Source organism: Stegodyphus dumicola, chromosome X2 (assembly GCF_044657685.1).
Source record: "Stegodyphus dumicola isolate Sdum_Otavi_A_Nest chromosome X2, ASM4465768v1".
In the NCBI taxonomy this organism is placed as follows: Eukaryota; Metazoa; Arthropoda; class Arachnida; order Araneae; family Eresidae; genus Stegodyphus; species Stegodyphus dumicola.
The window spans coordinates 66,640,495-66,664,026 of NC_140781.1; the positions used below are offsets into that span (position 1 = coordinate 66,640,495).

At 31.9% G+C, this 23,532-nt stretch overlaps 1 protein-coding gene across 1 annotated transcript; it reads right to left on the reverse strand.

Moving 5' to 3' along the window:
* LOC118182001 (toll-like receptor 9) lies at window positions 1-22,204 on the reverse strand. Its single transcript, XM_035351253.2, has 4 exons — window positions 22,087-22,204; window positions 11,906-12,604; window positions 7,108-7,256; window positions 1-1,268 (listed from the first exon to the last, which is right to left on the reverse strand). The coding sequence occupies exons 2-4, from the start codon at window positions 12,577-12,579 to the stop codon at window positions 1,129-1,131; spliced, it is 963 nt and encodes a 320-aa protein (XP_035207144.1). The 5' UTR covers window positions 12,580-12,604; window positions 22,087-22,204; the 3' UTR covers window positions 1-1,128.
* Window positions 22,205-23,532: the final 1,328 nt, after the last annotated feature.

The following is a 23,532-nucleotide window of genomic DNA, read 5'->3' on the forward strand; positions in this document are numbered from 1 at the left end:
TATTTCCCATATATATTTTAATCAAGTAAAAACTGATACACAAAAAACAGACATATAGCAAAATATAAGACAGATGCATACATTTAGGGTAAAATCTTAACATCACATTTTCCATGCGTATAAAGAACAAATCATTTTATCAATAAACTAGTCTAAATGTGCGGAAGTGCACTTGCATAGTTAAAACAGTGGCTCTCAACCTTTTTTGCCCTATGCACCCTTTTGACCATTGCTAAACGATCATTTACCCCTCTTACTTTCCCAAACTCTAAAAATAAGTACACATTTATTTAAATTTAGATTATTTTTTAAGTATGTTTTACAAATTAATCAAGAAAAAGAATTGAAAATGTTGATAAATACCAAAACAAATAAAAAGCTTATAAAAAATAAAGAAAATAAAAAGTTTTTTTTTAAATAAAAGAATAAGTAAGACTCAAAAAGTTTTTTATGTTCATAAACTAAAAACTTAATAGGCAAATAAAAGTTGGAACTACATTCCCTCTTTGAAACTATGAAATTATCCCAGGGTGAAATTCCCCTCAGGTTGAGAACCCCTTAGTTAAAATATCTAAAGCACCGTTAAACAGCGATGATAATATATGATGTTTTTGAAAACTTTTCTAATATATATATATATAAATTTATTTAGTAATTTTCTGTTTATTATTATCTCCTAGGAAAGAAAATATAAAACTATTGTAAACTGAAATTAAGAAATGTTAATATTTAAGATGACTGCTTTGAAACTACTAAAAGCTTGTAACAAACTTGAAATACGTTTAAAATTTGTAATGGTATGCATTTAAAATGTACATTTAAAAAAAAGTAAAAAGAATAATACATATATAAAAATAAAGTACACAGAGCTATACAGAGCTAAAAATAAGGATGTTACATGTTTCTTAACGAACAGGTAATCAAATCAGTTAAAGTATATAAAACGCCATAAAATAGTAATGATAATATACGATGCTTTCGAAAACGTTTCTAATACATACATACACGCAGAGAAAAAATAAGGACGTTATAATTTCTCAATGAACAGTTCTCATCTAAAACAGAAGTATGTGACGTTTCCATCGAAAGTTGATCACTTCTTTAAAATACCTTCCTCCCAAGAAGACCTTAAGAAAAATCGGCTAATGTGAGGTTCGAAAGACTTCGACCTTTAAGTTCTGGTGGAGAACTACATTGGCCTTGAAAAGATTCTGGCAGACGGTATTTATAAATCCATTTCAAATCCTGGTCGCATTTGATAGGATTACCTGAAACAAATGTTATTGATTATGTTAGTATACTATATCACAAACTGATATGTTATCATACTATATCTCTCTCTGATATTAGTATATTATCATACTACATCACAAACATACATAGACGTGCATATAAATAAAAAAAATAAACCGCTGTTTGCTTTCAGAAAGTACATGATGGCGCATGAAAAGTCACAGCCTTTATTTTGTTTATGGTATATGTAGTTATCATCAAAATATTACAAAATGAATCCATAAAGTGAAGTGAATGAAGTGAAAGTGAGTTAAATGCAGAATGTGTTCAATGTGTCCAACCTTCTGTTTTACAATCTCTTGCAAGCGGACCCTTTCATTTGTCTCAACCCTCCTCCATATGTCTTCCAAAATTGCACGACACAATTGCACCACAAGAACGTTGAATTGTACTACATTCTTGCGAATGCATTATTTTTCAAAAACGCCCATTTCACATGGTGTAATATCCAGGCTATGCGGATTCGCTGTCTCCCACCTTCACATTCTCCAGGACACGGATGTGACATTACGCTAATTTTAAACATACCATACAGAAAGACAAGAACACATTTGCAATGTGTGATCTAGCTTCATTTTGCACGAACCACTGAGTGTGTAAAAGGAAACCTGTAGTCATTTTCAAGTGTATGTATGGGCGGCATCGATTTCTCTTCTACAGAGACCCAGTAGCTTTCAATTACTGTTACAATATTTGAATGGTCTGCTTGCAAAAAACATATCTTCTACCAAAAGTATGCACGAAAACTTCCTTGAGTCATCACCAAACGTTTTTACATTTCTTCAAAAAATATGTCAAATTTCAAATTGCAGTAGAAGTTTAACCTGCTTGTAGAAAAGTTTAACTCACATTTCTTTAGCTCCTACAAGACTCACAAACGAATTATCGTTCCAAACTGAATTCAAACGACAAATTCTTAGAAAGATTAAAATAACCGTTTTATTGAAATCTTCAAATTAACAGAACGTACTACTTGTGTGTATTTAAAATACCATAAGACGAAGTTAAATTCAGATTTAAGCAACGTTTCAGAGACTTTACGAAAAAGACCGCTTAAGCTGGCTCAAGTAATTATGGTGAGTATTTAAACGTCGGCTAGCAAAGTGGCTAAAGCCGGAACAACTTTGGCAAAGCTGACGATAATACATAATTGCAACGCAAGGCTGCCTGAACTCTAATTCAGCTAAACATTCGGTGGCATTTCGTGCGCCGTATTCCGTATGTTACTGGGTAATAAAAACAAGCCCTCTTCACCGACTATATCTTTTAAATTAAAAAAAAAATTAATGCCATGTTTCTCATTACATTAACAGATTACTGAAAAAAAATTAACAAACAGAGAAAATTATTATACTAATTACATAAGATATTTTCTCCCTCTTTCCGTATGCCTTCGTGGTGTAACTAGAATCACGTTCGACGAGTATTCGGGAGGTCCAGAGTTCGAATCCCGGCGAGGGCAGTGCATAATGTTTCGTCTCTTGCATTAAAAATCCTAATGACTCCCAGAAGCATCCGAATTAAAAGGCGGTGGACGATAATGCGTCACCACCAGGATTTGGCGATTGGCTGCCGTCATCGATAGTTGCCCTTTAAAGGGGTATATGAGGTATTTTCTCCCTTTTTACCCATGCCTTCGTGGTGTAACTGGAAGGCCGCTCAACGCGTATTTGGCAGGCCTAGATTTCGAATTCCCGTGAGGGCATTGCACATGTCTCCAGCACCAAGAAACCTAATGACTCTACAACTGATCAATAATGATAATCCTGTTCTTTGTTATAGAAACCAAACTTAGTGTATTTTCCCTTTTATTCCGCTTTATGTTTGTAAGTACTTTTATCATATGAATTTATTTTAAGAACTTGTAGAACGGTTAGGAAAATGTGCATTAGCCTTGCAAATATGCAGAGAAAAAACCTCATATATCGTAGAGTCCAAAGAGTACTATATCAGATAGAAAACTACACAGTAATTCAATCTCATGTATCGTAGTGTCCAAAGAGTATTATATTAGATAGTGAACTAAACAGCGATACAAACGAAAATTCTTCAACATTCCAGGTTGGTTGACTCAAAGCTGTATATTCGGCTTTAATTTACTTATAAAAGCAGTTTCAGTAGAATGAAAGCTTTTCCTAAAATATGAATAAGGATATTCCACTTTTAAAATATTACTTTTAGAACCGTGGGTTCTTTACAACAGAGAATCATTAATAACACCTTCACTCAAAACATTCTCCAAACGATAACTCAGAATGGAGGAAACAACTGAGCAAACTCAGAAAAGGCAAATAGCAAAACAATACATATTATTTAAAGTAATAAAATACGCAAACACAATAAAAGAGGAAGTGAGATTTACTTACATTATTCTCATCCTCAAAGGAAAAAGAATATAATGAGTTTTTTCCTATTCCCCTCCGCCCACCAGCGGCGGACCGGTAAAGTCGCTGAACACGGGTAGCTTGGTCCGAGGTTCGAATTCCGCGAACGGGCTGGCTGCATGGGCATTTTCGTGGTTTTCCCCATGTGTAACGTGTATACGAGCCAGTTTCCCTTAGAAAGTCCTCCACGAAGGCATCCCTCCCCTTCGGCAGATAGCCCTAGTGTGCTTTGCCATAATTAAATACACCACACCACACATATTCTTCCCTCCCCTCCGCTATCAAAATGAAGATGTAAAGATATAATGAAAAATCATAACAACACGAGAAAACATGAAATAAAATTGTTAATAAAAACTAAATTGCAGTCTAGAAACTTCAGATTACGCTTTAGCACCTCAAAGAATTTAATATTAAAATTTAGAAAAATTAAAAAATATATTTAAAAATTAGAAAAAAATTGAAATGTAATTTTAGCATGCAGATTTTGATTTATTACTTCAATTAAAAAAACACTAAGTTACTGTAGGCTTATTAGTTTAAGAATGAGTGCTTCAAAAATTAACGATGTAAATATAATTGTTAAAATGAACTGTTAAAAATGACGAAGCCTAAAGAAAGAAAAATAATTGTTATGATATATAATTATTCGCAATTAAACGTCACGTGCAGATATGTGCACTTATTTAATAAATAAAAGATTTAATTATGAAAGACACAGGTGTGCGTTTGTTCCGCTGGATGGCTTCCTCAGGAGGTTTGAAGTAAATCTTTTCTGAATTCACTGAAGTGGCAATTCATATTATTCTGCGAGGCCACGAAATCCGCTAACTGAAAACAATAAGTACCTCTTCGAGATGTTTAAAAATTAATTTTACGTAATTTTTCACTCTTTTAAAATTATACACACATTTCTCATTTACTTGAACGAATGCAAGGGTTCTGATGCTTGAAATACACACCATGTGTTTCATATTGATGGAAATTAATGTTTTGCTTTGAAGTATAATCAATCCTTCAACTTGCCTCAGCGCACAAAATATTCTTCTCGATAGAATTTATCTTCAGTTCTTACAACCAGTCCAAGGTAGTGCTGTTAATCATGACACAAAATAAAATGTCAGAATTCACTGACATATTACGCAGGTAACATAAAATAGTCTTCTCTTGCTAGGCCAAAAGGGTTATTAGCTTCAAAACGCGATTTTGCGTTGGCTTCACGTTTCTTTCGACTCTGTTGCTATTTACCAAAATGTATCCTTCAGATTTAATCTGTGTGTTAATAATTAACAAACTAAGAGATTTAAAAGCAATAGATGCATTTCTTAAGAAAATTATATTTTTTCTTTTTAATCTGATTGATTTAAATAAAAATGCATTTAACTCATGATATATTTAATTAAAAAAACATTAAATATTTTTACAGAACTACGTTACATATATTTTTTCACTTTTCAAATATACCGAGGATATATAACGCTCCCATGTTAGTCTAAATGTATATTCATCTAATACCTTATAAAATGTTTCTCTTTTTCACCTGGGTCATCTCTACTGATGTTAAAATTTAAAGCAGACCTTTTGGGTGACCGTTAAAATCTGAATCCTTTCAGACTTCTTGTTTGTTTTGTTTTTGTTTGTTTGTTGTTAGTTAATGTTACTGTCGTTTACATTAAACATCCATTATTTGAAAGTTTTCTTATTGCGGCTAACGTGTTTGATAACATTCACAAGTACTTCATAATTTCCTCCACTGTAAGCACTTTTAAAATCCCAGAATAATGTAACGGAAAGTAAGCTGGGGTTATATTTTTTCCATAATTTTTTCCTGCTTCTTTTTGGTCTAAATTTATGGCAAAAAAGCTTTTAGCAAGCATAGAAAGCATAAAATAATTTATATAATTACGCGAAAATTTATGATTTTCGTTAGAAAAATACATTGCACACCATCAGTCAGATTTATAAAAATGAAGCCCATAGTTCCCTTAAAGGTCTTTCAGGCATCCTTCCCCTTCAACAGATGGCCTTCTCATGCTCTGCCATAATCTAAATAATCCAATTTAAGGGTAAGTAGTTGATACATCTGCCTAACAATGGAGGATTTAACACTTCCCGGCTCCGAAAACCTTAAAGTTCTTACAGAACTAAAAATTCCGCCGAACTAAAAATGTGCCAAACAATAATTTGTTGTGCGCTGGCTTCGGTCCACAAGGACACATGCCTCTTCCAGTTTCCCTTTAAATGTGGAAGAATGTAAGGAATTACCGCATATCCCCAAGAGTATTCTTGTGGTATATGTGGTTAATACATCCAATTAATAAATTGAATATTCGTGGTTCTAACTCTAGGGAAGTCGCAATTGATTTTTGATGCTTTTGTTTTCCTAAAATAAGTCTAATAATAAAATACCTACTTCATATATTATCTACGTACCTTCATTTCCACCATTTTACGGACTAACAGACTGGACAAAATGTAAGAAGAAATGCTCAATAAAACTATGTTGTATACCGTGTAATGTACATACCATGAAACATTCAAACGCATATAAAAGCCACGGAGATGTAGAAACTTGCATGACTCTTCGCTTGTTAAGAGAATAATGCTCTTAACATCTAAAAATCATCTAAAAATATTAATCGAATTAATTAACTTATTCAGGCAATTAAGCACGCATCGAACTTGATTTCGATGCCATCTCGTCTTTCAGTGAAAGCAGATACAAAATATAAAAAGCATTTAAAAATAATTTCAGCGATTCGTTCTTTTTCGCATGCACCACTTTCTCAGTTTCATCAGTTTGCTTTCGAAAATAAAAGTAAAAGGTAGTTCATCGTTCACAGGAATTTACACGTTAAGAAACAGTTAGAAATATTAGAGGCTTAACAAAACCTTTTACAACTTATTTGGGGAATACCTCTCCTCTTTCTAAGGATAACTTTAAATTGCGGATTAAAAACTGTAAAAACTTGAGCTTTAGTAAATGAAATTACTGCTTGACTATTTTTAAAACTTGTATTTACATAGTTATAAAACGAAATTATACTAAAAGTATAAGAATAAATATTACGTCAACATATTTAAGTCTAAAAAACCCTATAAATCTTTAAAGCAAAGATAAAAACGACAAAAATATTTTTGAGGAAAAGAATCTGTGCAAAGTTAAGTGCTTCAAAACGATTGTACTTGATACATGGCCTTTTACCCTTAACAATATTACTCATAAAAATGTGTTGAAGTACAAATATAATGCTTTTTATTAAGAGATTAATTTTATTTGGAATAATATTAGTAATTACATATTTTTAAAAAATTCAGAAAAGGATAATTACGGATGCGAATATCGGTTTCAAAAAACAATTTCCTTTCTGCATAACTTCTCTTATCAGTAAGGAAACACCTTGCTAGAAAGTGAATGCCTAGAACTTACCGTAAAAATTAGCAAAATTAATTTGACTCCAAACTGGTGTCCAAGTAACCTCATTCAAGCTCGTCAAAACATTATTGTCTAGATATACCTCTTCTAAAGCTGGCATATGAGTAAATAGGTCATTTGAAAGTGTTCTAAGGGCATTATTGCTAGAAAAGAAAGAAAATGTTTGAAACTTCCATTAATTTTTATAATTGACAAATATATTACTGATGATGACAATTTAGCAGAAACCTATAATTTGCTAAATTGTTTTATTTCATTAAAAAATAGAAAAACTTTGGAAGTTTAAATACAATTAACTAAATCTTGCATGGAATTAGCAGAAAATTATAGAGATATAGGCAAATAAAATACCATAGTCCTTCATTTTAATTTATAAAATTATGTTAAGCATGTAGTGTCTATGTGTACAGTGTTAAGCGTATGATGTCTGTGTGGCAAGGAAGCGCTCAAAATACACAGCTAGCCAAAAGGCCACTAGAGAGGTTGCTGATAGGATATTTAGTGGAAACTCATCTAATGGGAATAGTAAATGAAATACTATTATTAATAGTCTGGAATTTTTAATATTGAACTGTGGGTGAGAATAACAAAATTAAGTCTAAATGAACTGCTTACATTGAGCATTAAAATCTATGAATTTAAATTATTTGTAAATTAATCAGTTAACATTTACGCTCACGAGGAGGATAATATTCTTATTGAAGGTCCATTCATTCGTGTTAACTGGTGTTCATATTCATTCATTCATTCAAATTCACTCGTGTTAAAGTTGCATTCATGGATCCATTTTACTATTTATTGACATAACAGCTTTTGCCAGAGAGTGTAACTTATTCGTTTAACAGCTAAAACATTTTATGTAAAAATGAATCTGCATTATAACAAAGATGTCATCTAAATTCTTTGAAAACAATTCTTTGAATATTTATTATTCACAAAACAGGATTGCATGCATAAAGTTTGAGATTACATTTCGTTACAGTGATCAAACTTCTTGCAGTTTAAAATTCATTTTTCATTTGTTTTTTGCTGATCTGAAGAAGAGAGAAATCTATCACGTTCTATGAAAAATTATTTATTATTATGTCTGGGTTGATAAAAGACATTGTAGTCAAGTTGTAATAAGATAAAAAAACTAGTAAGATTTTATGTTAGTATTATAATTTAAACCTTTACTTCTTTCCCCAGTCCCCACCAGAATGCAAATTAATTGTTGCGTATATAAGCCGAGTGTTTTTAATGTTTTAGAGTTGGAGTTTCTGGCAGTTTCGCACTGCAATTTCGTATTATCGCCAAAGTTATTACGGCTTTAGCCACCTTGCTAGCCGACGTTTAAATACTCGCCGTTAATTACTTAAGCCCGCTTAAGTAATCTATTCTGTGTGTAGTATCCGAGTGTGCTAACTAAATTTGAGTTTGACTTCATTTTTTTATTATTTTAAATACCTGCAAAGTAGCGGAGGTTCATCTATAGCTAGTGTCTTCCGTTAATTTAATGAGTTAAATAAAAAAACGTTATTTTAACATTATATGTTATTGTCATTGCTTCAGACTAAAGCGACAATTCGCTTTTCATTCTAGTAGGGTCTAAAGGATTTTGAGTTAATCTTCTAGAGCTAGTAGAACCCTATACATATCTACATGAATGCTGCTCTAACTCAGTGATGACGAACCTATGGCACACGTGCCACAGTCAGCACGCAGAGTTTCATCAGCCGGCACTCGACTAAAATATTACTTCCTTAATAATCACAATAAAATGATACTATGTAATTTAAATAAGTGTTTTAGTCTGTTCTTGAACGTTTCACTTAATTATCGCATAATGCCACTGTCATAGGGCCTAAGCCTAGATATAAAATTTTCATATATCTCCATAGAAATGATATACATATTTATTATTATATAAATATATATACGTTTTTAACGTTTCAATTTATAACGTTTCAATTGTTTTGGCCAATCATATTACTTTTTACATGGCCAAAAATACGCCAAAGTTGAAGCACCTAATGTTTGTTAAACGAATTCAAATTTATTGCAGGCTGCCGGTGAGATTTAATACTTTCATTGTTAAATATATTTTCTATACTCCAGGTCTTGAACCCTCACAAATGACTCCAGCAAAAAAAGTCAAAATTAAACATTGATAGTGGAACATAATTTCAAGAGACCTGGACAGAATCATTTGGAGTTATTGAACACTACAGAAAAGCATTAATGTGCTGGGAAAGTGCTGTGTGTCGCACATCCTGTGTCAGACGACACCAACCACAAAATTGTTGCCGAATTTGATGAAGTTAAACGGAAGGTGTTTATTGAAGGGAAGTTGAGGAATTATAATTACCAGAAAGTTGTTTTTTGGAATTATCTTTCTAAAACAAACCATCTAACAACAACCAGCTTTCAAATTTCACTTTTTCTGGCCAAACATGGTAAACCGCTTCCTGATGGGGATTTAATCTCTATTAAATCCCCATCAAAGAGATTAAATCCCCCTCCCCCCTCAAAAAAAAAAAAAAAAAAAAAGGTTTTGGGCACGCGGCTCCAAAAAGGTTCGCCACCACTGCTCTAAATAGGGAAAAAGTTGCTTTCCGTGATTTCATTTTATAGCTATAATACCTCAAATAATATAGTAGCAGCTAAACTTAATTAGAAAGTTAAACATGAGTGCTTCGGGTTTTGCAACGCAGTGACTCACCCTATCTCAGCCGATTTTCTACCTTACTCTCAGATACATTATTATTTTATAAAATGACAACTGTTGTCTTTGAATGGTTCCCAGCTACTTTGACATAGTGTGAAACTTCATTCATATTGTATATTGTACTAATCTTTGTTAGTCTGATTTCTGTTGTTGACTGTTGTCTGATTGTCTTCAGTACGAACACATGTTAAGCAATTTGATTTTTTTTTTGCATAATTTCTTTGCTAGTGACTTTTGTTACTCTTGGGTTAACTAATTACCTGTTATAAGCCTGTAATAAACACATATTTTTTTTAAATTTACAATGTTGTTTTCGATTACGAAATTTCATTCAACATTTTAACGGTTTTCAATGCACGTTTGTATTTCAATGCAATCTTTTCAAGTTTAAACAATTTTTGTAATTAAATATAATTTGCTTAATAATTAAATACAATTTATTCTGTAGGCAACATATTGAGATATCAAAAGAATATAATATTCACTTCTTATCTCGATATAAAAAAAGGTGTGTGTGTGTGTATTTAATTATGGCAAAGCACACTAGGGCTATCTGCCTAAGAGGAGGGATGCCTTTCGTGGAGGACTTTCTAAGGGAAACTGGCTCGTATACACGTTACACATGGGGAAAACCACGAAAACACCCATGCAGCCAGCCCGTTCGCGGGATTCGAACATCGGACCGAACTACTAGCGTTCAGCGACTTTACCGCTCGGCCGCTGGTGGGCCGATATAAAAAAGGAAAATTATGTATTTAAAGAACTGATTACGAATAATATCTCTTTCTCTTAAACTGTTAAGTTCCAGATTATTCTTTGTTTTAGAACTCTTACTTCACCGCATAATTATTATATTGCACGGTATTGTGGGATTTAGTTCTTTTCGCTATCATAAAATGTAACTAAATCTACCTAAGCGTTGATTCTTGCGATTTCCCGAAGAGCTTGAAAGTGAACGTAACCTAGGGGAAGGATGTTTACATCGTTCCCCCCGGACCCTTTTTTGAGACCCTTTTATTAGATTTAGATTTATTAAATTTATTATATTTGACCTTTTATTAGATTTATTTATATTTATTTAGATCCTGTTATTTAGACACCTTAGACCCTTTTATTGAACAGAATATACTAGTTTACAAGACGGCACGGACTTACGTGATTTCAGACACTTCAGGCGCTTAAAAGATACGTAATACTATAATTAAAGGTAAGAGTGGTATAAACCTACTTAATTCAGTTTAATCTATCAGGTTGACTCAGAACCTACACTAGCAGGATATTAACTAGGCGGCAAAAATGCGAAGCCGATATTCAAGGTTAACAGCTGTAAAAAATAGCAACATACGCTCACAATATCGCTCTGACCAAACTTTTCGCTACATCAGTTTAAATAAACTCGTTCCCCCTACGTAATTTTCATCTTGGCGAGGAAACGCATGGGGAATACGAGAAGGTAAAAAAATTATTATAGATAGACATAATAAAATAACTATTAGTAAAAATAAATGAAACCGTATAGTATGAGTTATTGGTAGTTAAATATTATAAATTTATTATATTTAATAACTGTGTGATTTGTAAACATAAAAGCTTTTGAAAGTAAAATATGGTTTATACGATATATTCTAGTGACAGTAGCTGGGAATTAAAAATAGGTATTCAGAAAGAAACGAAATGTCTAAGTTTCTCTTACAACTTCTTAACAAATATCTAAAATCAGGATAAAATTTTTAGTTGCATTGAAAATACGCTTGTTTATCAAAAGAAAGAAAGCTTTAACAGTCACATGACATTCATATTCTGATTATTTTTGCTTAAATTTTGAAATTAAGCAAAAGTTTTAAATAATTTATTCATAGATCGGTATTCCATCTTATAAATTAAAGTGTAGTCAAATCATTTTAAATTTACATTTCCTTAGAAGCATGACTCAGGATTCATAGTTACTTCGTAGAACAATTCTTTCAATATATATGAAATTTCATGCCTGAAATATTAAAACTGTGCGCATAATTTAATTGAGAAAATGACGTTAATTTTAAAAAATTACGCGGAATGAAATAATGCAAAATTTTAAAATATTACCTCAAATCCAAGACTTCGAGGAAGAGAGCAGGTTTAGGAAACATAGTCCTTGCAATTTCGGAAAATTTTCCTCCCGTGATGGATAATTTTCGGATGTCCTCCAGGGCTTCAAATGCATGGCTTCCGATTTTAGTTACACTAGTGTCGAAGAGATATAATTCTCTCAAACCATAAGGTCCACTTTCAAACCAGTCATTTCCAATGACGGGAATTATGTTGCCTTCAAGATGGACAAAATATACTTTTTTTAAATGTGATATTGAAAACTTCGTCAATGGTGCGTTTTCATCGACGAAGCCATCTCTGATTTCAATAGATTCTAAGGAATTTTCCAAGCCAAGGAAAGGAGGACGGTTCACACTCTCGCTAAGGCTTGTAAGATTTGTGAACTGTATGCTTAAAACTTGAATATCAATGTCTCTGAAAATATCTGCTGGTAAAATACCTATATCGGAATCTTCTATGTAAAATGTAGAGAATTTGAAACCTTTCATGCCTTTGACTGCTTCACGGAGTTCATCTGCTGACGTAAGCCCTTTGCAAGACATCCATGCTTTGCTTCCTTTTCCTAATCTGCAGATACATGGTTTTGTTTCCTCTTTCGAAGGGCACACACTTGTTTGACATTGGCATGTTGCGAATATTAAAACAAAAACAAAAATCGTTGTTCTCATAACTTGTTTTTAAACTAATGATTTCCTGCAAATTAAAACAAAAACATTTTTTCTTATGCAGAAAAATTTACTTTTATATTAAAACAGTTTTCTTATGTAATGAAATATATAAGTTTCGAAACTATACCTTGCAGGTATAACTGGAGGTCTGCGAGCCGAAAACGACACTCGAAGCACTTCTATGTGGCCCGCGAATACATGTTTCAATTACAGCTTTGTAAAGATTTCAAGATTTTAGTTATTTTCAACCCGAGTTTAGATTATTTTCCTTGGAATTAAAAACGATCATGAATTACGTAACTGAAAAATCTATAAATGGAGCTAATTCATTTACATTGTGCTATGAATATTAATAAAAATTTAAAGATATGGATTTGATTAATTCTATTCGTGTTTGTCAAAATAAACAAATAAACAAGCTGATTTACAAATTTTTATATTAAGAATGACCGCTTTGTTTGTGAGTATATATATATATATGACGAATGAAAATTAATAAGGAAAGAAATTTATAATAATTTACATACAAGCATATGCATTTTTATTTACGTGTGGAACAAAATTTAATACATAAGAGAAAGAGACCCACATGGAGAGTTGTCTCTGAAAGCTTCAAATGGTTTTATAATATGTTTATCTTTGGTTTCCGCTAAAGTAAGTTATTTAATGATCAATTAAACATTTAAGAATTATTCGAAATAAACGTCAAACTGAAATATTAATGTTTAGTTGTTAGCAAGTTTGAATTACAAAGTGTAACCAAAACGTGTCTTGCAGGTACCAAGCAGTAGATATCAGATAGAAAATAAGTGTAAATTTACAATTTTTTTCTATATGTTATTATTATTATTATTTATGTATGCTTTGATAAATTTTCAGTAAGCCAAATCTGAAAGTTAAAATATTTTTTAATTTGTTGATAAAAAATGTTCATTTTGTTAAAAAAAATTCCGGTCCGTCAGTTGCTTTCAGATCGCATGCAAACTGAGTTTAAAACCACTGCCCTACGGTACTTGAGTCGTCAACATTTTTTCTGTGAATTCTGTCTCTGACTGTTTTTAAAATCAGGCAAAACAGCAGCCTTATTTTGGCATATATTTTGAATAAAACTTAATAGATTTCGAAGGTGATCAGACGCCAGAGCAAAAGGAATTCTGCTTCTTTAGATTTAATTTGTTTACTCTTGAAGAAGCGGGACCTGTGTTTGATCGCTCTCAAAATGAATAGAGTTTATTCAAAATTTACGTCAAACCCTGTTTTCCATTTTTAGTAATTTTAAATACGTTGATGGCGCTTTCTTTTTTTTCCCTTTATTTTGCAGCTCTAAAAGCATTATTCCAACATATTTATTGCCTTTAAAATACTATAATCCTTTTAACACATGAAAGGATCGATAGCTATTAGTCGAAATATGCAACAATTTCTACAGTTCACGCAATAACGTACGTAAAGGTAATTAAATCTTTCCAGAAACCGTGGTAGATATTTTGATTGTTTAGAATAAGCAAAATATCATCGTGAACGTTAGACAGAAATGTTTACGTTTTCAAACATTATTGAAAGATAAATACCTTTTGAATCCCTGTACTTGCATAGGATATTTAGCGCACATTATTTGTACGAATTTTATTAGTCAACAAATGTTTAGGAACCAGCGCAGTGTAGCACGCGTTTTAGTACAGATAAATTATGGCATATGTTTGCCATTGCTGTTATTGTGAAGATTTGTTTTTTTTTTTTTTTTTGGTGACAAAAGTAAAACCAGCTGTTGATCAAATGATGGTTTCCAATTCTTTCACAAAGCTAAAGAGGTTGTTATTAATGTTACTGAATTTCCAAAATGCATTTGACTTGCATTTAAAATATGCGATAACTAAAGAAAACTACTTGAATAAAACCTGGTTCATTAGAAAAGTTTTCGGAATCTTCTGATAGTGTAAAGTTGTGGCTCTGTAAAGGGGCTATATGATCAATGGCTTATTTATCACGTTTCTATTTGAAAAAAAAAAGGCGTGTACCTTATTACTCAAGATTTATAGTATCTGAATTAGGAACCAATCTCTGTAGAGACATTAGGTTATTTCGAAGCAGGGGACATGAGAAATGAGCAATGCCCTTGCCGGGATACGAACCTCGGACCTTTCGAATACGCACCAAATGGGCTGAACGAAGAACCTTTAGCCCGACGAAGGCATGCTAAGAAGGCGGGAGAAATATCTTATATACTCCCACTTTTAAAGGGAGACTGGGGTTTAAGGGACCTAATCGCCAAATCCTGGTGGTGGAGAATCATCATCCACCACCTTTTGTTTTTAGTTCGGGTGCCCCTGCAGAGACTATTAGCTATTTTTTTAAAGCGCGAGAGAGATGAAAAAAGAGGAATGTCCTCGCCGGGACTCGAACCACGGACCTCTGGAATACAAGCCGAATATGCTGGTCATTGCACCACGAAAGCATGCTAAGAAGACCGGAGAAATACCTTATAACTCTTGCAATAAGAATCAATAACGAGAGCACTGTTAATTATGACTGTAGCTGATAGGTTTCGGAGACTTATATAAAAAATCTGATGTGTACACCACATGACTTCCTTGTATGGAATATTAAATTATACGCAATTTTCCCACATTCATTTAAACATATTGAATTAACAGGTAACGAATTTTGAATTAAATATTCTTCGTCGATAGTGCTTAGACCACAATAGAATAAATGTGCTCTTTTAAAGTTTACTATATTTGTTTACTATAGCGACACTTCGGTGCTACGTTCACTGAACAGCATTAACATTCAATTTAAAACTCAGAGATCACAAAAATTATATCATCTGAAGAATTTCCATAAGTTCTATTCAAATACTATAATAAAATTCAAATACTGTAATAAATCAAAAACGATATATAAAAGAAATTAAACAAATAAAAAGAAAACCTTTTCGCAGACGATTCAGCGCCGCTTACCTAATGCACATGGACTACTAATTAATTCAGTTCTCACTTCGCGGCAAGGCAAAATACATAAAAATTCAAAATATTTTCATTAAAATTTTACAGCTACAGAAAAACATAAAACACCAAATACAGTTAAAACAATTGAAAAACAATTTTTACAATTACAGTTACAGTTGCTATATAAAAATAAGTTAATAACTTAAATGTTAATTCCATAATGAATTAAGCATAATTTAATTCGCAAAAATAAAAGAAGATATTACTTTGTTGTTGGGAAGTTTAGTTTCTCTAGATTGGCAACAAATCCACTACTCTGGTAAGTTTTAAATGGCAAGTTAACATGGACGGCATACTAATCAGAAATTAGGCTTAGCCGCACTTAAAGAAAACTTTTAAATTGTTGGTAATTCCACAATTATTGCATGTAGGTTAACTAAAGGCATAAAACCCTTAACCGGAAGATAAGAACAACATAATTCAATCATTTTTAAAGCAAAAAATGCACAATTTACAAATATATAAGAAAAAAGTAACTGAGATTACTGAGCCAAGTAAAAGAGTAGATATAAATATACACATATTTATATACTTTTTGTGCGGCCGATTGCAACCAAAATACGAGGTGCACATCTACATGCTATAGCAATCCTATATACAAAATTTCAACGTTCTGAGGCTACTCGTTTTTGAGTTATGCGAGATACGTACATACGTACGTACGCACAGACGCCATAAAAATTTCTCTTCGGAATTCATTTTAAATCAGTTTTATAATTTTTTTTGGGAGAAAAGAGTCCTTTATTCTGTCCGGATGTCACGCAATGTCCATTCTGTCCGTATGTCCTGTATGGATGTCACGCAAAAATATCGTTAAATTGCATTCGATAGCGGTCAAAATTTATATTTTCGTTGAAATATGATGCTTGAAACTTTTCGCGATTACAATACTTCCTTTTTACTTCGTACAAGGAAGTAAAAAGATATAAATACAATTTTTCATTATTATTCTTCACGCTCAGCTATGAAATCGAAATAAATCATTTCTCATTACTTTCTTAGAGAAAAAACATTTTTAGTTATTCTGATGAACGCTGAAGTAATGAAAAAATTTAACTAAAGGTGCATCACCGAAATTATAAGGTCTCATTGCAGTGTACCGTGCATTTTGTAATCTAATAGAAAATTTTAATTTTTTCTTATTGCTTGTATGGAAATCAAAACGTATTTCCGTGGCTGAATTAAAATATCTAACTGGAATTTTTCAACCACGCTATGATACTTAATTAAATGTTGTATGAATGTGCATAATGTGCAAATAGATCGATGAAGAAACTAAGTAAAAAAATTGAGTGTACAAGCATCTGCTGTACATAGCCTGAAGAACAATTGTTCTGAATGTCCATGTTCCTGTCCAAGCATCCAACAATGCATGTCAATCCAACAATGCAACAGCATGTCATCCAACAATGCTGATGTCCATGTTCATGTCTAAGAGAAGTCACTGAGTATATTGAATCTTCAAAATGTCCTTTCGTAAATTAGTAATTTCCCCTTAAACGTTCTCATCATACTCATGGCTTTCGGTTTTAAATTGTCAGAGAAGAAATGTAGATGGTGATTCAAAGAAACATATTCTAAACCCGCAGTTGTATCTCATAACATCCTGAGACTTCTGAATATCATCATATAACATTTAGCAGCCTTTTGCTTACAATTTCTGCTGACAACTTTTGGGAAATTGATGTACAAACTTTTCAACTGAACTTTACAAACTTTGCTCCTCCAAACTAGCCCTTGATGAAGAACTAAATTATTTAAAAGCAATAGCTATTGACAGGGGCTTTTCACCCAACATTATTAATCAAGCAGTTAAAAAATTCTCATCTCAACACACTAAAAGCCACACTCTTATTTTAGGAGATTATAAAAATTCTGTTGTCATTCCCTTCTTTCCATCAATTAGCTATAAAGTTGCACATATTTTGCAGAAATTTAACTTTCGGGTTGTTTTTTCTTCCATCAATAAAATTCCAACTTCTATACTCAAGGACCCCATTCCGGATATGAATTCCTGGGGTATTTATAGGATTCCTTGCCAGTGTGGTTTAATTTACATTGGCCAAACTAAGAGAGCCTTAAAATTTCGCGTCAAAGAACATGAGGCATATGTTAGAAAAAAGGAAACACAGAGGTCTTCTGTTTCTCAACATTGTTAGTCCGAAAATCACACTTTCAATTTTTCTGCTGCCAAAATTATTCAAAAAACATCTTCCATTGGAGAACTGGATTTTCTAGAGGCATTTCACATTCATAAAAATCTTTCTGTTCTAGTTAACGATCCTAATTCCAATCCAAATTTGCCTTTGGCTTTTAGAGAAATTATGTTTTAGTTCTGGTTTCGCCAACAGATGGCGCTACTTGCTTATTCTTGTCCAGGCTTTCTTATCTTATCTAATCATTATTTCCTATCTTGTTCATTTGCGGTTTTGCAGCTGAAGATGATGGTTCGGTAAAACCATCGAAACTAGTCCTGTGAAAATTTTGTAGGTATAACGCTGATTTTTGTTGTTTGACTTCTGAATTAGTTTTCAACTGATTTCAACCACTGATCGATGTGGTTTATTTAATTAATAACGGCAGAGCTCGCAAGGGCTGTCTGCCTAAGAACGGATTGCCTTCGTGGAGAACTTTGTTTGGGAAATTGGCTGATGTCCATGTTATACATGGCGAAAACTATGAAATGCCCATGTTCCCAGTATGTTCGTTTGAATTCGAACCTAGGTCGAAGTACCAGTATTCAACGATTTTACCTCTCAACCGCTGGTAAGACCGACCAGCTTCTGATCGAATTCAGGCTCCATAAATTATTTTCTAATTAAGGAAGCATAAAGATATACTTGACTTTTAACACCATTTTGTTATGAAATTTGTTTCTCAGGTATGTCGACCCTATTCATTCACATTCATTGCTTCAAAAATGTCTTAAATCCTTGTTTAACGTGAAACGAAAGAAGATAGAGTTTTTAAGTACCTAAAAGAACTCCTTTTATGATCAAATAAAACTTTTGGTTTGATGGTTGTTTTATTCGGTGCTTTCTGCTGTCTTTATTACTTTCTCTACTTTCCCATTTTGAAAGGAAAGAGTAGTTTTGGTAGCCTCGTAGTCAAATATGAATAGAAATTTTCTATTAACCTCCATAAATACTTAACATTTTCCATACTGGCTATTTCGTACGACGATTTTCAAGGTTTTATTAGTTTATTACACATTCATTGCTTTAAAAATGTCTTAAATCCTTGTTTAACGTGAAACGAAAAACGGTAGAGCTTTTAAGTACCTAAAAAAACTCTTATTATCAAATGAAACTTTTGGTTTGATGGTTGTTTTACTCAGTGTTTTCTGTTGTTTTTATTGCGTTCTCTACTTTCCCATTTTGAAAAAAAAAAAAAAAAACAGTAGTATTTTTGGTAGCCTCGTTGTCAAACATGAATAGAAATTTTCTTTTAACCTCCACATATACTTAACGTTTTTCATACTAGCTATTTCGTATGACGATTTTCAAGGTTTTATTAGTTTATTTTCTGATGGCAGTGTGATAAAAAATCTGGCATTAAAATATACTACACTTTGCCTTTGTAATTAAAGCTAAATGGAAACAGACTATAAAAACCTGAAATGAGTATGTACAAAGCTTAGAACTAGGCCTAGATGTGCTTCTTGAAATGTAACATTCAGCATACTCGCCCGTATAGTTTAATATACGTGTCTAGGACTTTGTGGCCGTTTCGTTGTTGGGACGTTTCGCCGTCGGGATGTTTCTCCGTCAAGATATATTTATCTTTACATGACTGTATTTATCTTGCCGTATTATACTCGTATTGAATTTATTTAGTTTAATAATTATGTTTACCTTTTGTATACTTAAAAATGGTTGCTTTTAATATAAATAGTTATTTACAAATATGAGATATAAAGATATTACACATAGCTAGTTGGAAAATTATGTTAGTCAAAGAGAACTGGGGGTAAACTTCTGATATAACAGAAGTTATATTATCTATTTTAAAATTATGCGGGTACAATATTTACATGAGTCGTCAAAATTTCTTGAAATTTTAATCGGATAGTTCAGAGAAATCATACAAGCAGGAAATTCACATTTTTATGAAATCTGAATAGAAAACGGAATTTCTTTGGAATCTTGTCAGCATCTTACTCTCTTAAAAGTAATATGTCATGCGTAACGGTGTATTTATATTAAACTGTACACAAAAACATTTTATATATTATTTTATATAAAATGATTGTTAAATTAAATTAAATTTTAAGTTTAAACAGAGTTATTAATTTAAATCAACTTATTCTAATACGTGAAGCTATAATACAGTCGTGTAAAGAAAAATATGTCTTGACAGCGAAACGTCCCGACGGCAAACTGGCCCGACGGCGAAACGGCCCGACTTCGAAACGGCCACGTCGAAACGGCCACGGCGAAATGGCCACGTCGAATAGTCCCAATCCCTAATATACTACTGATCTTAGAAAACATTTACTTACCATGAAACGATCTTAAGAAGCAACGACACTAAAAACTGTGTGAAATAGTTCTGATTGCTTATCAGAAATCAGCATATGCAAATAACATAGAAAATGAGTCTTACTTATTCTGCGACTAAATTTTCGCTGACCAGTATAATCAAAAATAATTTTATAATTTGAAATTCTGTGTCTGTGCAATTCATTGTACCTAACCACAATCAAAGAATTAAATATATAGATAGAAATAACTACCAGATATTTGAAAAGATTTACGACGAAAACATATTTTAAGTTTGCTTTTTAACTAATCACGCTGAAAGCCGGATTAAGAAAAACATTTCGGTCACTTGTTCTCAGAAGTAATTATCTCCTCTCGGGGAAAAAAATTAATCGCTTTTGACGAAAAAATTATTTATCATCAATTTTTTTTAATTTTTTAACTCATTCTATTACGTTTTATTCGAATAGATTTCCTTTTCGCTATCATAATTCTTCCCAGAAAAAATTTAAATACCGAGTTTGGCTGAATGTCAAAAATATAATTTAAACAACTTTAATTTTAAAGAGCTGCTACGTGTAAGTTTCAGACATCTTAAAATACATTTAAAATATAAATTTGGTTTTATATTTTCACCAGGTTAGCTATTGTGTTCTATTTTTATCTTCTAAGAAGAAAGTTCGATTTCATTGATTTTTATTACCTTCATCAAAATTTGTCACATAAAGACTGCGTAGTTTTGTGATTTCTGTTGAGTTCCTGGAAAGCTTCAGAAGCCAAAATGCCTGTTTCGAGTTCTAAATAGTTTTATAAATTTTGTTGTTTAAAAGCGAATCTATATGTATATATATACGTATAGATTCGCTTATATATATATATATATATATATATATGTTCTATACGGTATTGTCAAAAGAACATATATATATATATATGTTCAGTATTATGGTATTGTCAAAAGAACATTCTTTTGACAATACCATAATAACTTCTTAAAGAATATTTGGCAGGCCCATTTTTTCCTTTCTAATGGTGTATTTTTACAATTTATTGCTTCAGCTATTTCGCTTTTGTATAGAATGCATATGAATTCAGTTTAATTGCTCAAGAACGATGAATGCTGAAATTACACTTGTATAACTTAGCTTTGCCTCTTTTAAGTTACGAAATTTAATAGTAATAAGTCTCTATATTCTTACAATTAAATCAGAAAAATATACTTGAATGATGCTTTGGAGATACTAAAAATCTGCCAGTATTAATAGTTCGCTTGTATCTAAATCCTTACACATCAAAAATTCTAATTAAGACTATTTTTGGAGTAGATATGACATTAGAAATTTAAATTTTACTTTCCAGTATCATGTCTACCGAGATGACATTAATTAATTCTAATTCATCAATTTCTGATGATGACATTTTAAAATACAGAAAGCTCTAATTTATAGCACTAGCAATATAACGCAGCTTTTAATTTTATTTAAACAGAAGTCTGATATTTCTGTATTACAAGGTTTGTTATTTAAATTTATCAGCTAGAAATTTACTTATTGAAAAACTTCACTAATAAAAAGCCTTAAATTTTCTGCATTTTAAATTACCTAGAAAAATGTTTAAAGTAATATTAACATCGAATTTTTTCATAGTTCAAAGTGCCTTCAATGCTGATAGTAATATGCATAGACATGTTTGAAACTTACTTAAAAAGCCGACAGTTACGCTCATTATTTTAAGGAGAATAGCAAAATCTGGGACAAAATTGTCTCTGAGAAGCAGAGTCTTCATGGAAATGTCAGGACAGTTGAAGCAACAAATCGAAAAGAGACAGTTGTCAAATAAGGTTATTAAAGGTCATTTCATATTTGTGCTCCATGTTGCATTCTCTAGTCATCTCTGGGAAAACTATAAATCTTTAATTAATTATAATAAACGCAGAGTAATTAAAAGAGATATAAATGTCACCCAAGTTTAAGCTTTATAATAACACTCTAAAAGGTATAATATTGGCTTCCACTTACTTCTGTCAATCAGTATTATTTCCAGGTATATATTTATTGCAATGGAAAAAAATTGGCTGGTTTTATATCTCGCGTACAACACGTGAAGAATTTCTCACGTTATTATTGCACGAAATGCTTCCAACTCTTGTGACGCGCTCTTATCTTCATCACAAACAAAATCTGAGAAACGTCATCTGGAAAATGCTGATTTCAAATAGAGAATACTTAATTAAACAATTGAAAGATTATAACCCGTGATCAAAAAGCATTCACAACACTGTTGAACATGGTGTGATAAATTTATTTTTTGTTTATTTAGAGTTTATTCTTTCAATTTATTTTTGCTCTAGCCGTAACATTTCACGACAGTTTTGATTACCTCATAGAACAAGAAAGATTTTATTTACAATTAAGACAAAATTAATAGATTTAAATTAATTGTTTCTGTCGAAAGATATATATATTTTGTTTTATACTTTATTAATTAAATATTTTTAATGAGAGGAAGAATGTGATATTCACTTTCTTTTTTTTAAATACGATTACTTACGTTTAACTCAAAACTTCATCACTAAATTAACAAGGAGGTAAAAATAGTGAGAGGATAAATTTAAACTCGTACAGATTTTACGATAAATTTTATCGATTTCGAGGGAGGCTGACATAAGTTGTTTTCCTTCAAGAACAAAGCATATTGTATGGAAATTTCAGTAGAATCTTTTTTGTTCGTAGAATAGCCAAAAGGGATTTATGTCAGTAGCGCTCGGAAACTATATAGTTTTCCATTAGGTCCACATCTGTTACATTAGCGTGTATCACATCCATAGAAGGAAACAGTATGAACATACATAACATCGTGATGTATATTTCTTCGTGATACAGACAAATTATTTATCACGGACTAAAGCATGTTTTATGCACTGAATTGCATGCTGTTTCGAGAGATGAGAAGGATATAGTGATAAGCTGAAAAGCTTTTGCAGCAACTCAGACTTTTAGTGATGCACGAGTTAAAATTGATTCGCAGACAAGCGATCTTCGAAGAAGGAAATATATTTTTGATTTCATTTTGTAAATGCCCTTACATAATTTTGGTCTAAAATATTGTAGTTATTATTTTGATTATAAAAATTAAAAAGTAAATCATGAATAATACAATTCACGTTTCCTGGTATTTTTAATTTTCAACTGTTGGCGCTTCTTTTACCAAGCGCAGTTTAGATTTGCGTAATATCTTTTTAACATACAATGTTCACCTCTCCTGTGTGTCTGTAATTGTGAGATTTTTCAGTTGTAATCACGAAGTTGGGTGGTTTGCGACAATTTAGTTCATTTAAGTAATAGCTTATTTTTACTATATTTTCTTACTTCAGTCTCTTTTTCCACAAAGTTATGAAAATTTTTCTCTGGCAAGAGTATAAGGTATTTCTCCCGCCTTCTTAGCATGGCTTCGTGGTGTAATGG

What these genes read in the sequence shown, in the direction of transcription:
- LOC118182001 (XM_035351253.2), bottom strand. Translation starts at nt 12,579, where the DNA reads ATGAGAACAACGATTTTTGTTTTTGTTTTAATATTCGCAACATGCCAA. An exon ending in CTCGAAGTCTTGGATTTGAG is followed by an intron (nt 7,257 to 11,905) that starts GTAATATTTTAA and finishes TTTCTTTTCTAG; the next exon opens with CAATAATGCCCTTAGAACAC. An exon ending in TAATTTTGCTAATTTTTACG is followed by an intron (nt 1,269 to 7,107) that starts GTAAGTTCTAGG and finishes CATTTGTTTCAG; the next exon opens with GTAATCCTATCAAATGCGAC.